This window comes from Mustelus asterias, chromosome 4, assembly GCF_964213995.1.
Source record: "Mustelus asterias chromosome 4, sMusAst1.hap1.1, whole genome shotgun sequence".
Lineage (NCBI taxonomy): Eukaryota > Metazoa > Chordata > Chondrichthyes > Carcharhiniformes > Triakidae > Mustelus > Mustelus asterias.
Window position 1 is genome coordinate 89754145 of NC_135804.1, and position 18957 is coordinate 89773101.

The 18957-nt window shown below is 38.0% G+C and overlaps 1 protein-coding gene across 5 annotated transcripts in view; it reads left to right on the forward strand.

Annotated features, from left to right (window-relative positions):
• Positions 1–18220, forward strand: part of stag2b (STAG2 cohesin complex component b) — a 151979-nt gene extending 133759 nt beyond the window's left edge. For 4 of the 5 annotated variants that reach the window (XM_078211349.1, XM_078211353.1, XM_078211352.1 and 1 more), the window contains 8 exons: positions 2034–2182; positions 5368–5496; positions 5641–5843; positions 9872–10055; positions 12665–12772; positions 14233–14359; positions 14438–14515; positions 17385–18220. In XM_078211349.1, the coding sequence (XP_078067475.1) occupies positions 2034–2182; positions 5368–5496; positions 5641–5843; positions 9872–10055; positions 12665–12772; positions 14233–14359; positions 14438–14515; positions 17385–17408 (1002 nt within the window). In that variant the 3' untranslated portion in view covers positions 17409–18220. The remainder of the gene's footprint in view (positions 1–2033; positions 2183–5367; positions 5497–5640; positions 5844–9871; positions 10056–12664; positions 12773–14232; positions 14360–14437; positions 14516–17384) is intronic. The other variant, XM_078211351.1, reaches the window with a different exon arrangement.
• The last annotated feature ends 737 nt before the right edge of the window (positions 18221–18957 follow it).

The following is an 18957-nucleotide window of genomic DNA, read 5'->3' on the forward strand; positions in this document are numbered from 1 at the left end:
AAATTGTACCCGCCTCTACTACTACCTTTGGCAGCTTGTTCCAGCCTCTCTCCACCGTCTGTGTGAAAAAATTGTCCCTCTGGACACTTTTGTGTATCTCCCCTCTCACCTTAAACCTATGCCCTCTAGTTTTATGCTCCCCTACCTTTGGGAAAAGATATTGACTATCCAGCTGATCTGTGCTCTTCATTATTTTATAGACCTCTATAAGATCACCCCTCAGCCTCCTATGCTCCAGAGAAAAAAGTCCCAGTCTGTTCCGCCTCTCCTTCTAACTCAATCCATCAAGTCCTGGTAGCATCCTCGTAAATCTTTTCTGCACTCTTTCTAGTTTAATAATATCCTTTCTATAATAGGGTGACCAGAATTGCACACAGTATTCCAAGTGTGGCTTTACCAATGTCTCGTACAACTTCAGCAAGATGTCCCAACTCCTGTATTCAATGTTCTGACCGATGAAACCAAGCATGCCGAATGCCTTCTTCACCACTCTGTCCACCTGTGACTCCACTTTCAAGGAGCTATGAACATGTACCCATAGATCTCTTTGTTCTGTAACTCTCCTCAATGCCCTACCATTAACTGAGTAAGTCCTGCCCTGGTTCAATCTACCAAAATGCATCACCTCGCATTTGTCTAAATTAAACTCCATCTGCCATTCATCAGCCCACTGGCCCAATTGATCAAGATCCCGTTGCAATTGGAGATAACTTTCTTCACTGTCCACTATGCCACCAATCTTGGTGTCATCTGCAAATTTACTAACCATGTCTCCTATATTCTCATCCAAATCATTAATATAAATGACAAATAACAGTGGGCCCAGCACTGATCCCTGAGGCACACCGCTGGTCACAGGCCTCCAGTTTGAAAAACAACTCTCTACAATCACCCTCTGGCTTCTGTCAAGAAGTGGCGATGCCGGCGTTGGACTGGGGTAGACACAGTAAGAAGTCTCACAACACCAGGTTAAAGTCCAACAGGTTTATTTGGTAGCAAAAGCCACTAGCTTTCGGAGCGCTGCTCCTTGGTCAGTTAAGAAGTGGGAGTTCTGTTCACAAACAGGGCATACAAAAAGACAAACTCAATTTACAAAATAATGATTGGAATGCGAATCTTTACAGGTAATCAAGTCTTAAAGGTACAGACAATGTGAGTGGAGAGAGCGTTAAGCATAGGTTAAAGAGATGTGTATTGTCTCCAAAGACTGGAGTCCAGTCTCTGGAGACAATACACATCTCTTTAACCTGTGCTTAACGCTCTCTCTACTCACATTGTCTGTACCTTTAAGACTTGATTACCTGTAAAGATTCGCATTCCAACCATTATTTTGGAAATTGAGTTTGTCTCTTTGTATGCCCTGTTTGTGAACAGAACTCCCACTTCTTACCTGACCAAGGAGCAGCGCTCCGAAAGCTAGTGGCTTTTGCTACCAAATAAACCTGTTGGACTTTAACCTGGTGTTGAGACTTCTTGCTGTGTTATTCTGTCAAGAAGGCAATTTTGTATCCATTTAGATACCTCACCCTGGATCCCATGAGATTTAACTTTATGCAACAACCTATGCGATACCTTGTCAAAGGCCTTGCTAAAGTCCATGTAGACAATATTTTATCTTTTGTTTAGAAATATAGTGCAGTGCAAATAAGAACCATTATGTAAATCAGAATAATGTGCATTTACATGTTATATTTGCAAATTAAGTTTCCTGGGTTTGTGTTTACATATTTGGGATAGTGTTTTCAGTGTATTAACCAGAGCTATTTCTAAAACCCATTTGTTTTTGGTACTGTTCAAAAATGTTAAGGGTTACTGATTTATTTTTGCATGCAATAATCCAGTCAGGTTAAGAAAAGGGTACAGTATTGTTGGAAAAAGCAAGTGAAAGTTACATTTGTTAATCAATAAAGCTTCATTATAATCAAAAAGTGGATTATTTAATTTTCAACTTATTACGTATTTATCAGCATTTTGCATGTCCTTTTGAGAATTGCTCACTGCACCATGCATATTATTTTTAAATTTCTTCACAGTTGTTTAATGAGTTGGAACAAGACCTTGGACTTAATTTTGATCGAACAGCTCCTGGTTTTAGTGGAGTTAAAGAACTTGCTCGACGTTTTTCACTAACATTTGGCTTAGATCAGCTAAAAACCAGAGAAGCTGTAGCAATGCTACACAAGTAAGTATTTGATATGTGATGTTTAAAAATATTTTTCTGGAAAGCATGGTTTCTGGGTGAAGGACAGCAACATCAAAAGGTACAGCAAGAAAAAGCATTCAGCTTGTCAACAGCAACTTGCGTTTATATAGTGCCTTTCTCATAGTAAAAACATTCCCAGGCACATGATCAAATAGAAAGTTGACGCCAAGTCTTGTAGAGATATTATTGCCAAACCAGGTGGCAGTGTAGGTGAGCAAGCACTGCAGCGATGAATGAACAGGACTTGGTGCAAGTTAGGATACAAGCATTGGAATTTTGGATGATTTTAAGTTTACTGAGGTGGAAGAATGGCTAGAAAGCCCTTGAAAACATCTGGAGGTACCAAATGCTGAGCAGCAATTGAACTGAAGCCAGGTGGAGATGGGTGATATTGGGGAGGTAGGTATAGGTGGTTTTGGTAAGAGAGAATGTGGGGTTGAAAGCTTAGCTCAAGGCCACGTTCACTCCTTCCACATTTGTGGTACAGTACACGCTTTCCTGGACTTTACCCAGTTAATCTCCCATGGGAACATTTTTCATAAATATTCCCAATATGTAATCCAATAAAACTACAGCATATTTATCCTCCCATTATTTTCACAACACAAGCCTACTGCTGTATACAGTCATTTACCTCAGCATCACTTATACCATCGTGTCATGTGGAGTGCTTAATCAACTGTCTGTGACCCTTCTCTGTGATCTGTGATCCTTTTCCAAACCCAATCAGTACTTATCCAGCTTCTTTTTGAAGATGATGATGATTAGCATTATGCTGTGGGTTAGTTTCATATGGCCATTAATGGAGTTAAATGTGTACTCTTTCACAAGTCTAGTTCATTTTTAGCTTGTAGCCTCTACTTAAATACTTAAATTTAACTGGCTGCTGAACAGCATCTATGCCTTTACATTTCAAAGGTTTGGATCAAATTTTGCAGACAAGTACAAGAGTTACCTACTAACTGAAGGGAATGAGTCTGGTAAACATTCATTTAATCTCAAAAGCCAAATATAATGGATTCTGAAAACCTGAAATAAAATAGAAACTACTCAGAATGCTCAAGTTTGGTCGCATCTGTGGAGCGAAAAGCAAGGTTACTCTTTCAGGTTGTTGACCTTGTGTCAGAGTGGAGATGTAAAAGGCTTTAAGCAACTACAGAGGCAAGGCAAGGGGTCAGACAAACAGCAAAGGTAGTCTGTGATGGGATGAAAGGTAGGAGAGATTAAATGTCAAAATTGATGCTGGTGCAAGCCAAATGGAGAAGGTAATGGGTCAAGTAAAGATACAAAAGATGGGTCTCGAGGGAGGTAGAATTGGGCAAAGGAGAAAACACCTGCCATCCTAAAATGAAGAAAATGGCCAAGGTTATAATCTGAAAATGTTGAACTTGTTGTTAAGCCTGGAAGCTGTGGAATGCCCAATTTCAAGAAGTGAAGCCATTCCTTGAGCTTGTGTTGGAACAGTGTCCGAGGTCAGAGTGGTTGTGTGAGGTGGAGAATTAAAATGACAAGTGACTGGAAACTTTGTAATCAGGATTGCATACTGACCAGAGGTGTTTTGCAAGCGGTCACCCTTGAGCTGGCCTCCACCATATTGAAGAGACTGCACCATGAATAATGAATGCAGAATTCTAAATTCAAAGACGTACAACTAAATCGCTATTTCATCTGGATGTTTGGAACCTTGGATGATGAGAAGGAAGCGACAGCATAGATGTTGTATCACCTAAGTATACACGGGAAGGGGATAGATTGTTGGGGATCATTGAGGAGTGGACTACAATGCTATGGAAGGAATGGTTCTTTTGAAATGTTGAAAGAGGAGGGTAAGATGCATTTGGTGGTGGGATCATACTGGATGTGGTGGAAATGGTAGCGGGTGATCTGAATGTGGAAGGTGGGAGGGAAATATGAGAAGAACAGTCGTGTTTTGGGAGGGAGGGAAGGGATGACCGCAAAAGTGTAGGAAATAGACTGATATGGTTGACATAGTGGGGAGAAACCTTTGTTGAGGAGAAAGTAAGACACGTCAGAAGCACTGGTATGGAAATTGGCATTGTCAGACTACATATGGAGAAACTAAGAAAATGGAATACGGGAACTCGGGTGGGAGGAAGTGTGACCCAGCCCGTCTTCATCGTCCAAAGTCCCGCCATTCCTTCCAGATGAAACAGCAATGTATTTACTTCAGTTTAGCACATTGTATTTGTTGTTCATGATGTGACCTCCACTACGTTGAGGAGCCAAAATGCAGATTGGGTGGCCACGCTGCGCGACTTAGTTCTTATTGCGTTATCAGTCATTTGTCAATTTAATTCTCTGCTGTGCTTCCATTCTAGCTTCTCTGTCTTTGGTCTTCTGCAGTGTTCCAATGAAGCACAATATTAGCTCGAGGAGCAGCACCGTATTTTTTGATTAGGCACGCTGCAAGTTTACACTCAAAATTGAGTTCAGCAATTTCAGATCATCACCCCTGCTCCATTATTCATTTTTGTTTTTATATGGTGATGGGTTTGCTTTTCCACTTAAAGCTGCTCTTGACCCACCTTTTGTTTCTTTACTTTTATCATCTCCTTTTGCCTTGCATCTTAAGTTACTTAATCTCTTCTGCCTTCCACCATGTTCTTGGCGCATCACCACTTTCCAAGCTTGTATTAAAATCTCATACGTCGCTAACTTTTGCCATTCTGATGAAAAGTAATTGAATTGAAACATTAATTTTGTTTCTCACGCCACAGATGCTACCCAAGTTGCTAAGTATTTCCATCATTTTCTGTTTGTATTTTAATCTTTGGCTAATAATCTTGAATTAGCTTATCTCCATGAAGTTTTTATTTTGCAGTGAATGCTACAGCCTCACTTAAGCAGATTATCTGAAGTTTGTGATAACTGAAAATATGACTGCTCAACGTAGAGAAATGAAGAGTAACCCATTGGGCGGGATTTTACGGCTTCGCTCGATCCGAAACCATAAAATCCAGCCCGAGGTCAACAGACCTTTCCATGGTCCGCCCCTCGCCTGCTCCGATTCCTGTGGCAGGCGGGACAGTAAAATTCTGGCCATTATGTCAGATTCAGTATTTTAATTGTATTTTAATTATGTGTTGCTTTGAGAATTCATTGGTTATTTTCTAATTTTAACTTGTTTGACAATGAATTTGCAGAGATGGCATTGATTTTGCCTTCAAGGAACCCAATGTAAATGGAGAAGGATATCCTGCTGTGAATTTAGCTTTTCTTGATATCCTAAGTGAATTCTCTTCTAAGCTTCTCAGACAAGACAAGAGAACGCTGTAAGTACAGTACTTGTTTGTAAATGCAGCAAAACAAACTCTAAAATTGTGTAATTTTGCTTTAATTGTTGCAATATGTTATTTTGCAATGCATTTTGACCATTTTTGAATAATTATTGAGCAGTGTTTTTCTTGCACTTTCAGTTACGTTTACCTTGAGAAGTTTATGACTGAGCAAATGATATTGCACAGGGAAGATGTGTGGCTGCCATTAATATCATATAGAAACTCCTTACTCACTGGGGACGATGATACAATGTCTGTTGTCAGTGGAATTAGCAGCAGAGGCTCTTCTATCAGAAGCAAGAAAACAAAACCAGCAACAGGGAAACGAAAATTACCCGAAGGTAATGCATTAGCATGGCTCTTGTAAATAAATCATAATGATGCACTTATTGCATACACATAATTGCATTTCCAGGATGCACTTTAAGACTGGAAATTGGACGAGTCGATGCACCCAATAAAGGTGACTGCTTATGTGGAGTGAATGATACATCTTGTACAATTTTTGTTCTTTCCACTCTTCTAATCTCCAATGGGTATAGGTCTCATTTGCTCAACCTTTCATTATAAAACAGTTGCTTCATCCCCATTTAGCCCAGTGAAATTGTTTACAATTTATATCCCTGCTTAAATCAGGCCAAAACTGTACACAATACTAAGTGTAGTCTCTCCAGTATCCTGTACAGAGCTCTGACTAAGGGTCATCCGGACTTAAAATGTTGGCTCTATTCTCACTCCACAGATGGTATCATATCTGCTGAGATTTTTCATCATTTTCTGTTATTCTTTCAGATTCCAGCTTGCACAGTATTTTGCTTTATTACTTTGAGCCTTTCTGTCTGAACATTGCTAGTTTTCCAGGTTAGTGATTTGGAATTGGGGTTCATTGTCAGGTCAAGAAAATAGACTGAACAGATAGCAAAGTGGTTATCCGATCTATTTAGTCTCCCCATTGTAGAGGAAACTGCATCGTTAACAGAGAATACAGTAAACTATTTTGAGACAAGTGGAAGTAATGTTATATTTTGAGTGTTTTGTGTTCTGAACAATGGTAAGAGAGGCAATAAAAAGCCAGGTGTTTACACAAAACGTGCCCAGTGAAGGGGAATGGGTGTTGAGGATGATTGAAGTGTGGATCAGGGCATTGCTGGGGTAATGGTTCCTTCAGAGTGCTGAAAGGGGAAAGAAAGATGTTGTTGGTAGTATGACCGTGTCAGTCAGTGGAATATATTAGCTGAACACCACAACCTGTTGTCTAATTTATTTGGTTATTAAACATGCATGGGTTCTTTTCAATAATCCGTTTTTCCTAATGGAAAAAATATTGCACTTAACATAATGGAAAGATCCCTAGACAACCACTTCATGCCAGCTGAGATAGAGGTTTTATTTTAAGAACATAAGAACTAGGAGCAGGAGTAGGCCATCTGGCCCCTCGAGCCTGCTCCGCCATTCAATAAGATCATGGCTGATCTTTTCGTGGACTCAGCTCCACTTACCCGCCCGCTCACCATAACCCTTAATTCCTTTACTATTCAAAAATTTATCTATCCTTGCCTTAAAAACATTCAATGAGGTAACCTCAACTGCTTCACTGGGCAGGGAATTCCACAGATTCACAACCCTGTGTGTGGAGTTGTTCCTCCTCAAGTCAGTTCTAAATCTGCTTCCCCTTATTTTGAGGCTATGCCCCCTAGTTCTGGTTTTTGGAAGTGTAAATTGTGGTTTTGGAACCACAATTTACACTTGTACTTCACTGCTAACCTTGATGTTTCTTGCATAGCTACGCACTTGGTTTTTTCTCATATCAGAAGTAAATAATGAAAATGCTGCTCTGTTAAATGATTCTGTATCCGCAATATAGAATATGGGTAGCAGACACAGCAATTGTTTCCACATTTGACATTACTTTGCAAATAACTGTGATTTCTCTTTTTCTAACAACTAGCAGTTACCAGAGGAAGAAAGTAATTCAGCACAATGGTCAATCAGATTGCATAAATTGAGATTTTAATACTTGTAGCAAAGTATTTCCAATGTTGCATTTTTCCACCTTTGTCAGATGACAAGGTTTGCTGTTAAACGATTATTTTCATCAGTGAATGCATTGTAAAATATTGTTATGGCGTGAATTCACCAAATACCCATCGTCTGATATATTTATCATTTGTCGTTAACAGTTCACAAATTTGACCTATGCAGTGTTAAACTAGGATTTTAATTTAAATGAAATAATGTGTATATTTAAAACATTTTGTTTGTGTTTTATTCACAACTTTCAAAATTTATTATTGTTTGGAGGAGAGGACTTTTCATGTGTGAGATGCATTTATTCCAATTAAACCTGCATTTTGAATCTTTTCAGAAATTTCAATATTTTGCATTACAGATATATTTATAAACTCATTGTAGGAGGTGAAACTTGTCATGACCGGTGACTCCCTTCAGATTTCTGTTTGATAAACATGCATAGAAAGAACAATTACCTTTTATTTTGCACCATGAAGCATGGATTGGAAATTTCTCTAAAATGTATCAGTTATCAGTTCAGAGATTGATTATAGAATGATGTTTTCCCTATAACTGAAACACATTTAAGAAGGACGAGTTAATGATTTCATTAAAGACAGTTATCGCAGGTATCTTCCTCTTATTTTCGTTGGGAAAACAAGGCAGTCTGGTCTAGAGACTCAATTTCAAGATCTTTCATTATATTCTGGAAGGTGTTTGAGAATTTTGTAGTTTTTGCAGTTTTTCCTCTGCACTGACAGATGTTGTAAGTGGGGAGATGCTTCCGTATACTGAAGGGTCTCTAACTCAAGCTACTCGAAAGCCCGTAAGAAGATACTTTGGAAAGATCTTCGGTGCAGGTTCAGAACTATCAAAGCATTGGGACCACCTGCTAAAGTTGTGCAATATCCCACCAATAAGTTGTCTACTGTTTACCCAGCTGGGACCCAGCATTCCCATTTTGATCTAATTTTTCAGAGATATTTGGAGCCAGCTGGGAAGCATCCTTTCCTTCAGTGCTCAGTCTACCCTTCCAGACTACTTCAAACAATCCATTCCAAATATCTGGTGAAATATCTGCACCTGGCTTAGATATGTATGATGAAGTCTGCGATGTTCCAAATTCTTATTGCATGAACCTTGCATGTATTTCAGCCTCAAAGAACTCCATCTCCTTAAGTAAATGAACCATTGTTAGTTGATCAGACAAAGATCCCCTTCGAAACCGAGGCTACTACTATAATCAGGCATTGCATTGCTGGCATCTTTCTGACTTGCAACATGGAATCTAACTGTACCCACTGAACAGTGGCATTACCAGTTGGAGGTGCAAAGGTTCAACAAACTGTTTGTATCTCTTGTGACCCAAACATCAAACACTATCTGTTAACTCGCTATAATGCATTTTTTAAAAATCTTGTCTGGTAGGGAATGGAACTTTTATTTTTCTCTTTACCCATTATGATTAGTAAACCCCTTTGGCCTACATGAGTTAAATGCAGTTACGGTTCTTTTAACCTCAAAGATAGCTTCTGTCTCCCTCCATGTCCCTTTCCCAAAGAAGATTATCTTTAATTTACATTACTTGAAACATTTTTATTGCAGTGGAACTGCAAATTCAGAGCCCTTTCTGCACTGGCTTAAAAATGACCCAGCTGATATCACGAAACAGCCACCCAAAGGAAGGCTTTCATCTCAAAAATCTACTCTGGACCATATATTGGTCCCAATTCTGAAAGAGTAGTTTAGTTGTCTGCTATACACCTGTTCTCTCCATCCTCTATATAAGGGCTGTATACTAAGCTGTCTACTGAATGTAGAATTGTACATGTGAATCCAGGACATCAAGCAAGTGCTCACAATATTTAATATTCAATACCACTGCGTTAAAACTTTAGCTGTCCATTAACATTGCATATGCACATAGCCGTGTAAGTATGCTGTAGCATTTCCTGCTCATTGACATTTTAATGTTTCAGTGAAATTAAACACTGCTCCTCTTGTGTGCTATCCCAATTAATGAAGCAAAGCAGATTTTAACCAATTATTACCCACACAGTGACTTCACAGTTGTAGTCAGATTGTTCAGAACAAGTATTTCTTCCATGGTTGCTCTGGAGAAAAAAATGGAGGGCAAGATCAATTTTAGACTAACATTAGCAGTTGTGAGCTGTCCCAAAAGCCCCCCCCGTTGCGAGGAGTTGTATGGGAATGGACCCTGAGAGGAAAGAGGATGAGAGAAGATGAATTATGCACTCCCTAGTTTTCTTTTACAGTCATTGTATTGGTTTTCTAGGTTAACCGCTTTGATGGTTATGTTGCAAAAATTTAAAAAGCTGAGATTCTGTGTATTTTATAGCAGAGGAAAGCAATGATGGATCATGGATCAGCAGAGAACATAGTTTGCAATCACCACTCATGATGCAAACCCCACAGTTGACTTCCACTGTTATGAGAGAGGCCAAGAGGCTGAGGCCTGAAGAAGAAAGTTACATGGGGGTATACCAAATGCCTCAACAACATCAACCTGCTGTGGACTACAAGTACGTGTAGAGTTTGTTTTGTTATCTACAAATACTTTTCACCCTTTCTTCCCTCAGTTGTTTATGGTGGCAAAAAAACTGACAGCCACAAATTCATTTTTAATCTCAACTCTTTCAATCACAAAAAGCAAAGATGCCTTTATTCCATTACGTACAATATTTCTGTTCAATTACATTTTATATTGTAAGAAGTTAATAGCTAATTTAAGTTTTGGTGTATTGAGAAATGAAAGCAGAAAAAGTCAGAGATCAGTTCCTGGGTCATTAAGACATTAAAGGTTGTGTTTGTGACCTTTCCTAAATATGCTTAGATCAGGTTAATGCAAAGAGGTGCCTGAAAATGGCTCAAGACAAAAGGAGTTTTGATTTTTGTTTTTCATTTTAACTTCTCCCTAAAATCAGCTGCCAACTATATATAACTTTGTGGCTAAAATAATTCATGGCATTTACAGATCGAACTTGGATAGATAGATGGCTGTGAAGTTAGCATTGATTTTGCACATTATGGATGAAGGTTCACAACAGTAGTATACTGAATTCAAAACTGGTACTAAATTATCATTCTCATTCTAAATGCCCTATTGTGGATTGGAAAATTGTAACAGTATGATAATTGATTTGGCTTTGAGAAACAATTGAGGTTTACTTTACATCTAATTATGTTGTTCCAAACCTTTGCTGAAATTGAAATGTTTTGTTCTCGCACTGATGGCCCTATCTTCTCTTTCACACACTATTTCTTATGCTTTATGTAAAACACACACTCACTCCCACTCTTTTCTTGCTCTTTTCTCCTTTCCCTTCTCTTTATTTCTCCATCACTGCTTCCCCCCCCCCCAAAAAAAAACACCCGCTGTTCTAAAAAGCATTCACTGTACTGAAGCAATGTTGTAGCCATTTACCAGTATAGCAGCCAAACAGAAGTCATTCCTTTGAACACATTTTGCCATTCTATTAGACCATAGCTGATCTGTACCTTAACTCCATTTAACTGCCATTGCTCCATATGCCTTAATGCCTATACCCAACATTGACCATGGTCTTTCAACATTTCATTTGGCCTAGCATCCAGCTTTTTAGATGATACCAGATTTGTATTCCTCTTCGTATGAAAAAGTGCTTCCTAATTTTAGCCCTAAATTTTAAGATGTTTTTGTTCTGGATTCTATCACTTGATGAAGTTGTTTATTAGTATCTCCCCTATTGAATTTGTAATCACTTTAAAGACCGACAGGATTATTTTTATGAAAAGGTGAAAATAGATACTTAAATGGAGTATTTTTTCAGCTCACCCATGTCTGCCACAGGATGATTTTTCTATCCCACCATCTACCGTGATGGGATTTGAGTCAAGGACTTGCTCTCGGTTTGTGGTTTATCAGTTCAGTGACCTAGATCACTAAGTGGATGCTGTGTTAATAAGATATGCCTGTTTGAAAGTCTGGTTGTAGCAGGGAATTTTATTCCTAATTTTCATTTGAGCTTTCCTGATGCGCTAAATTAACCACCTGCAGGTTAGGATGCAAGTGCTAATTAGATTCATTTTTTTAATGAGCAGTGTATTTAAGCTTTCATTGAAGGTGACACACAACCCATTTCCGAATTGTCCTGGAATTGAGAGAGTGGGTGTATAGCTTCTTTGACATTCCACTGGAATCCTGGTAGGGGAGGTCCAGAGAGAGGAATAATATCCTTTCCCTGCAAGGCAGGGAGGGAGTCTACTTTGCTGTCCTGCGGCAATTGATGCTACTCTGCCTGACCTAAAGTCCTTTTCCCATTCCTCCTGCAGACCAAGGGGGTCCTCTAGCAATACACAGATGACAATGCACTCCCTTTTTCCTGGTGACTCTTGTAGAGTAGCAGAGAGCGCTTACTCTTTTTAGGTCAAGTCCTCAGATAATTAACAGAATAAACATTGATATTGTATTTGTGAACAAATGACAGTGTCCGAGGCAGTCTCCCAATGTGAGCAGCAAGTGAACAGTAAAAGTTGATTGATGTACCTCCCAGGAACACATGAAACTTTCTACAACAACTAGTTTCCCCTCCTATCAGATGATTGTTATGAGCAGAACATGTTAATTCAAGTGCTTGCCACTAAAATGCTATGGCGCAGCTACCTTAATACTTGTGAGCAGGCAATTTAAGTGGCAATCAGCTGCTTAATAATCTTCCAGATGACACTTCCTCGTGCAAGCTTCAACACCTTAACAAAGATGGTATTTTGCAGGAAATGCAGATTTAACTGGCATATTATCTCAGACGCCTTGTTCACCTCAAATCTTCTTTAGTGTCTAATATCCAGGGAAAATTGCTCCTCCCAACCTTGAATATTTTAAACCTAATCCTGAGTTATTTTGTTTTGAAAATAAGTATTGGACTACAATTTTACAGGCTTTCTAGGAAGTGCTTCATTTGGAAAATGTCTACAGAAAGTTTGAATGGGAAAGCTAAACAGAGTATTTGTCCTGTGAACTAAGATATCTATAAGTGCAGTTATTACGGTATAAAGCAGAAACCAGTTTTATTTTGGAGTTCTTTAACTTTGAATTAATGAAAATTAAGAATTTGTCTCCAGCTTATCACATGTTTCTGTTCCATTTGTACAGTAGTCAGATGTCTTGGTTGATTGCCCAGAGACAACAAGAGGAAGCAAGGCAACAAGAACGAGCTGCAATGAATTACGTTAAATTAAGATCCAATCTGCAACATGCTATGTAAGTCTTGAGGAAATGTTATAATGTCATTTTGCATGATCGTATTAACAGTCAAGTTAGGAACTATTGTATTCTCCATGGCCAAGCTGTTTTTCTCAGTTTGTACATACATGTACATTGCTCAAGAAATTAATTACCATTCGCGTGGATCTTTACCAACGTCCCCTCTACTTCTGAACATATATAATGCACAATTTATTTAATTATTCATTGCTAAATATGGCAGAACCATATCAAGCCTTTTTGGGCCCTGCTTTCCTCTGCCAAAACTACTGATTGCTCCAGGATTATGTTGAAATGCAAAGATAACCCCTGGCTGCTCTTGTCCATCTCTTTGCAACCATCTCCTTAAAGCCCTCTATCTGAGCAGCTTCAGAAGTGTTGCCTCTGTTGCAAACCTCCCTTTTTTCAATCCAGCCCCGACTGTGAACTTATCTATCTTCACTTTCTTTCTGAACTCTTCCGAAGTGTTCTTTCATGACTCCCATGCTAGCTGATATTGTAAAAAAAATCATTCCCATCCCTTTCAAATCTGCCACTGTTACCCATCTTCAAAAGAAAATTTGCTCTTAACCTTTCAGTATTTGAAAACTATCAGCCCATCGCCAACTTCAAAACTCCTTGAGCATGTTGTGGTCGCCCAAATTCTATCTTTACTGCAACTTGAGCTTTGAATCTCTGTAGTCAGGTTTCTGATACATCACAGCACTAAAATGGCCCTAATCAAAGTCATAAATACGATCTACAATGACTGACCATGGTCCACTAACTTTTATGCTTCTCTATCTGTTTGCTGTTGATGTAGTCATCCTATATTCACATTGGTTTCTTTGTGGAAATAGGTAGCTACAAAAGCAGAACTTATGAAGCAAAGATCAGAATAGGTTTCTGTACTGTAGCTGAATGCTTTTTAAAAAATGCACCTTTTTCATTTCTCAAAGATAAGTGGATCAGAAGAATAGAGAAAAATGCTCATGCCACAAATTAGGACTTTGTAAACTCAATTTACAAATCCAAAACACTAAATGAAAACATGTATTCCTTAAAAAAAATGTTTTTAGTGAACATTTGGCACCTCCTAATGCTTTTTGGTAACTTGTTGCAAGTATCAGCCATGGTGTCAGAATGATAAGAGCAGATTAACAATTCTATTTTTCACATTAGAATATTTGTATTGAGTTAACTGCTCTAAAAGGCAACTTGGGCATGGTGGAAAAAGATCTAATCTAAATAAAAAGACCTGTCATCTGGCAGAAGATGTTCATTGTTCTGTCTTATCAAGGGGCCTATTATTTCACTTTGATCTCTGGCTGCAGAGTCCATGTGCATTAATCACACCCCCATTGCCCATTTGTAGCTGCTAATTGCTTAATTGTTTCTTTTCCCTCAACATTCTGATGCCTAGGTCAGGAAAATAACTACTGGTGTTAAGAATTCACAAATTATTGTATTTTTTCTAGTCGACGTGGCACAGGTTTGATGGAGGATGATGAAGAACCAATAGTGGAAGATGTAATGATGTCATCGGAGGGTCGTATTGAAGATCTTAATGAGGGCATGGATTTTGACACCATCGACATTGATCTGGTAATAAGATGCAAAGAAAAATTAGATCAACTTTTTAAAATGTGAGCAAAAGTTCTGAATGCAAGTTTTTTTTTCTAGCCGCCATCCAAGAATAGACGTGAAAGAAATGAATTAAAACCAGATTTCTTTGACCCTGCCTCAATAATGGATGACTCGGTGAGTCTAAAAGTCTTCTGTTAGCCTTCGCAATAGTAGGTTAAAGATAATGTTTCAGATGTCCATGTGGTATAGTCACATGTGCATTGAAGCAGCGATGTTTTAGAATGCCTGACTCCCAGTTTCAGCCAGGTCGTTGGACAAAAACACCAAATAAGTACCTTTTGATGAAAGAGTGGGGGAAATAAGGGGAAATAAAATTATCTGTCAGAAATGTGGGTTGTACACTCCAGAAACGTTCTCAAACGGGTAAAATTGAACATGCATGAATTTTGGCAGTTTCTGCTAGTAGTTTAATCACACAAGTCCTTGGTCCTAGATATTTAATTTTCCCCCAGTCCACAACAAGTGAAGCTTATGATTCAGCATACATTGAAATATGGATTGTTGGGAGTGGGTGGAGGATCTTTAATAATAATCCTTCAAATTAACTTCACAATCTTCCATGAGAAACAAATGTTATACTTTGTGTAGCAATTCTTATCTATAAATCTGATAGTGAGAAAAGTACAGAAATTTAAACTTTTGTTTATATTTCCGTAAGCAGTTTTCAATGTTTTAATGGAGCAATGTCTCATTGCTTCAGTCATTGTGAATCTGGGGTAGGCTGTTTTTTTTCCCCTGCCTGTCATTTTTGTGTGTTGGTGTGTTTTCAAGTCACCTCGCAGCTAACAGGAATATATTTATTTGGTGAATTTATTTAGGAATTGAGTTTCCTGGCCTGGAGGGCTTCCAGCAGTGTTTTGAATTGGCTACTATAACGTAATGAAATTGGATTTTATCAAATAATTTGTTGTACTTTTGATGGAAGTGCTATTCACAGTAAGAAACTTTAATATATTTAAATTGCATTATTATCCGGTTAGCGACCAGTTATTTACTAAGAATAAATTACATGGTTTCAAACAAACAGATTTTTTTACTATACAAGAGTAATGTTGTCTCTTCATCATCTTCTATGATGAAGAGACAACAAAGCAAACATTGAATGTCATCTATCCTGTACGCTGACATCTAGAATTAACATGAGGTAAAATAAATTAATGGACAAATTGTGGATGAATATCAACAATCACCTGCAATTAAAATGGCAGATACAACTATAGGACCAATTTTACAAACTCTGGACGACTGAGCCATCGGTCAGAACATTGAATACAGGAGTTTGGGACGTCTTGTTAAAGTTGTACAAGACATTGGTAAGGCCACATTTGGAATACTGTGTGCAATTCTGGTCACCCTATTATAGAAAGGATATTATTAAACTAGAAAGAGTGCAGAAAAGATTTGCTAGGATGCTACCGGGACTTGATGGATTGAGTTATAAGGAGAGGCTGAATAGACTGGGACTTTTTTCTTTGGAGCATAGGAGGCTGAGAGGTGACCTTATAGAGGTCTATAAAATAATGAGGGGCATAGACAAGGTAGATAATCAATATGTTTTCCCAAAGGTAGGGGAGTATAAAACTAGAGGGCATCGGTTTACGGTGAGAGATACATAAGTGTCCAGAGGGGCAATAGAGGGTGGTGAGTGTCTGGAACAAGCTACCAGAGGTAGTAATAGAGGCGGGTACAATTTTATCTTTTAAAAAGCATTTAGGTAGTTACATGGGTACGATGGGTATAGAGGGATATGGGCCAAATGCGGGCAATTGGGGTTAGTTTAGGGTTTTTTTAAAAAAAGGCAGCATGGACAAGTTGGGCCGAAGGGCCTGTTTCCATGCTGTAAACCTCTATGACTTATGAATCACTGAACCACAAAGTCCTTCAAACTCTTGTCTTCCTCATGATGAATTTGAGCTTCTCCTCGGAACTAGCCTGATTCCCAGGAAAGAGCAGTGTTACTCCTTGATTTCCATGGTGCAATCCTTGCCAAAAGGCACAATATTCCAGTTCTTTTGCTGATTGTTCTCGGATCCAGTCTTTCTGGCTGCCTTTTCCAGCTGTGCTGACCTTTTGAAGGCTGCGTCCCACTGTGTTGGCCAGGCTACACTGCAGCCTCTATTCACAAACAGTCCAAGCTCCCCAGCTGAGCAGCTGCCAACAACTGCTCCTTGGACTAATCGTGTCCTGTTATGTCTTCCAACAGAGTTCAACCTCTGTATCAAAACTTGGTTCATTCTGTATCTTAAATCTTACAATCGCCAGTCAACCAACTGTCACTCTCATAGGTGTTAAATTACAATGGTTCAATGCACTCAGTGAAGATGATTTGCACAAATCATTCCTGACTGCTACTAAACATTTGAATCCATTGCATCAGTATTTGCTTCAGTTGAGGGTGGCACGGTGGTTAGCACTGCTGCCTCACTGCTCCAGGGATCCAAATTCAATTCCTGCCTTAGGTGACTGTGGAGTTTGCACATTCTTCCCATGTCTGTTTGGGTTTCCTCCTGGTGCTCTGGATTCCTCCCACAATCTAAATGTACAGGTTAGGTTGACTGGCCATGCTAAATTGCCCCTAAGTGTCAGGGGGTCATGGTAAATATGTGGGGTGATAGGAGTAGGGCCTGGGTGGGATTGTTGTTGATGCAGGCTCGATGGGCCGAATGGCCTCCTCCTGCACTGTCGGGATTGTGTTTCTAATTAGCTTTGACTGTAGTTGTGCAAAATGTCCACTAGATGGCAAGTGAACCATAACTGTTAAGGTAATATTTTATTCCAAAATTACTAAATAGATTAAAAATAAGCCCACGTGTTGAACATAAATTTATTATGTGTTCAAATTCTTTTTAAGATTAGTTATCATAAAATGTTTACTTGTCTGTGAAGTGTTTACATTATTTCAAAGTTAATTTGCAGGATTACATTAGTTGTCATTTTTGTTTCACTCTTGATCTAACAAAGGCTGTTTTCCTATCCCTTTTAGGTCCTTGGAGTTTCAATGTTCTGAGAAAATGTCATTTTATGAATATGAGAGGTAGTTTTAAAAGAAATATTTTGGTTAATGCAGTTAAACTATTAAAACTGTACAGATTTTCTCCTTTCAGGAGAATGCTTAATGGAGTTGTTCACTGTTCACCTAGATTAAGTGCTTTGAAGAGGCAGTTTGTTGCCTGATAAATTGATATTTTAAGAGACTGTAAAATTATGGAAGCAAGTTAAATTCCTTCCAGTAGTGCCACTGTATTGTGTCTCTGATTAAATGAGCTTGGTGTAGTATGTTTGAAAGTTTCTCTAAACAATTATTTGACTTGATAGAGTTTGGGAATAGGGAACTAAATTTTAAATAAAAAATATATATATGATTGGTGCTGATTTTATAATTGCGAATCTTGTTCAGTTTTTCATACTTTGAAATTCCAAACAAAAGGACGAGGTTTAAAAATTATAATAAAATTAACAGCGTCTAAAATAGCATGGATATTCATGCTTAAGTAATTTTTAAATTTGTATTTTATATTTTATTCACATCTGTCTTTGCAAGCAATCTTCAGGTTAAATGAACTACAGCTGGTCATAGTACAATTTGTTTTAATAATGTAAATTAGTTTGAAGATACTAGACAACAAGAAAATTACCCATTTATGTTATCCCTTAAATTTGGGTTCATGTTTTTAATTTTTATGGTAAATTTTCCGTCATAATTATAAAGTTTCTAATAACTCATAGAACGCTTTTCAACATTGTTCTGCAGTACTCTGGCAGCTGGTTATTTTATCAACTCTATGTTGACATTAACTTATAATAAAAAGATGTACATGACACTTCTTGCCGGTCTTCTTTCATCTATTAATTATTTTCTTTAAATCATTCCATGCCTTAAACTGCTTGCAGTACATAATCTCCGAACTCCAATTGCTGCAAAAATCTTCTTTTATTTCAATTGGATAAATACTCTGCTTTATTTGCCAAAAATAAAAACTTGGCTATTGCATCAAATTTTATTATTAGTTCATTAGATATGCCATAAATAAATGGTTGTCTTCTGAAGAATAGTTTGCTTTTACACACTTAAAAAACATTGCTCATATTTGGCTGTACTGCCTTTAGTGTTCCTTACACCACTGCGTTAAAGAACTGCTGAGGACTGTATATATGATTTTTAAAAATCAGTGAAAGCAGACTTTTCTACTTTTTAAAAAAAAAGTTTGTTTCGTTGTAAAGGCAGTTCTTCAAACTGTATGTTTTCAACCAACTGAAATGTTTTATATTTACCTTATCCTGTTGTCCTCCATATTTTGTTGTTCATTGTACTGTTCTGATTTGTATTTATGTCATGAAACAGTAACTTTTTGAATAAAATTTAAACCTATAAGGTTGTGCAATGGTATTCATTGTACAGTGATGTTGCAGAAAAGTATACATATATCAAGAGCGATTAGGGATGGGCAATAAATGCTGGCCTTGCTGGTGATGCTGACATCCCACAAAATGAATATTTTAAAAATTGCAATGTCTGTTTTGGGAGGAAAAATAAGATCTACTTCTGTATTTTCAGC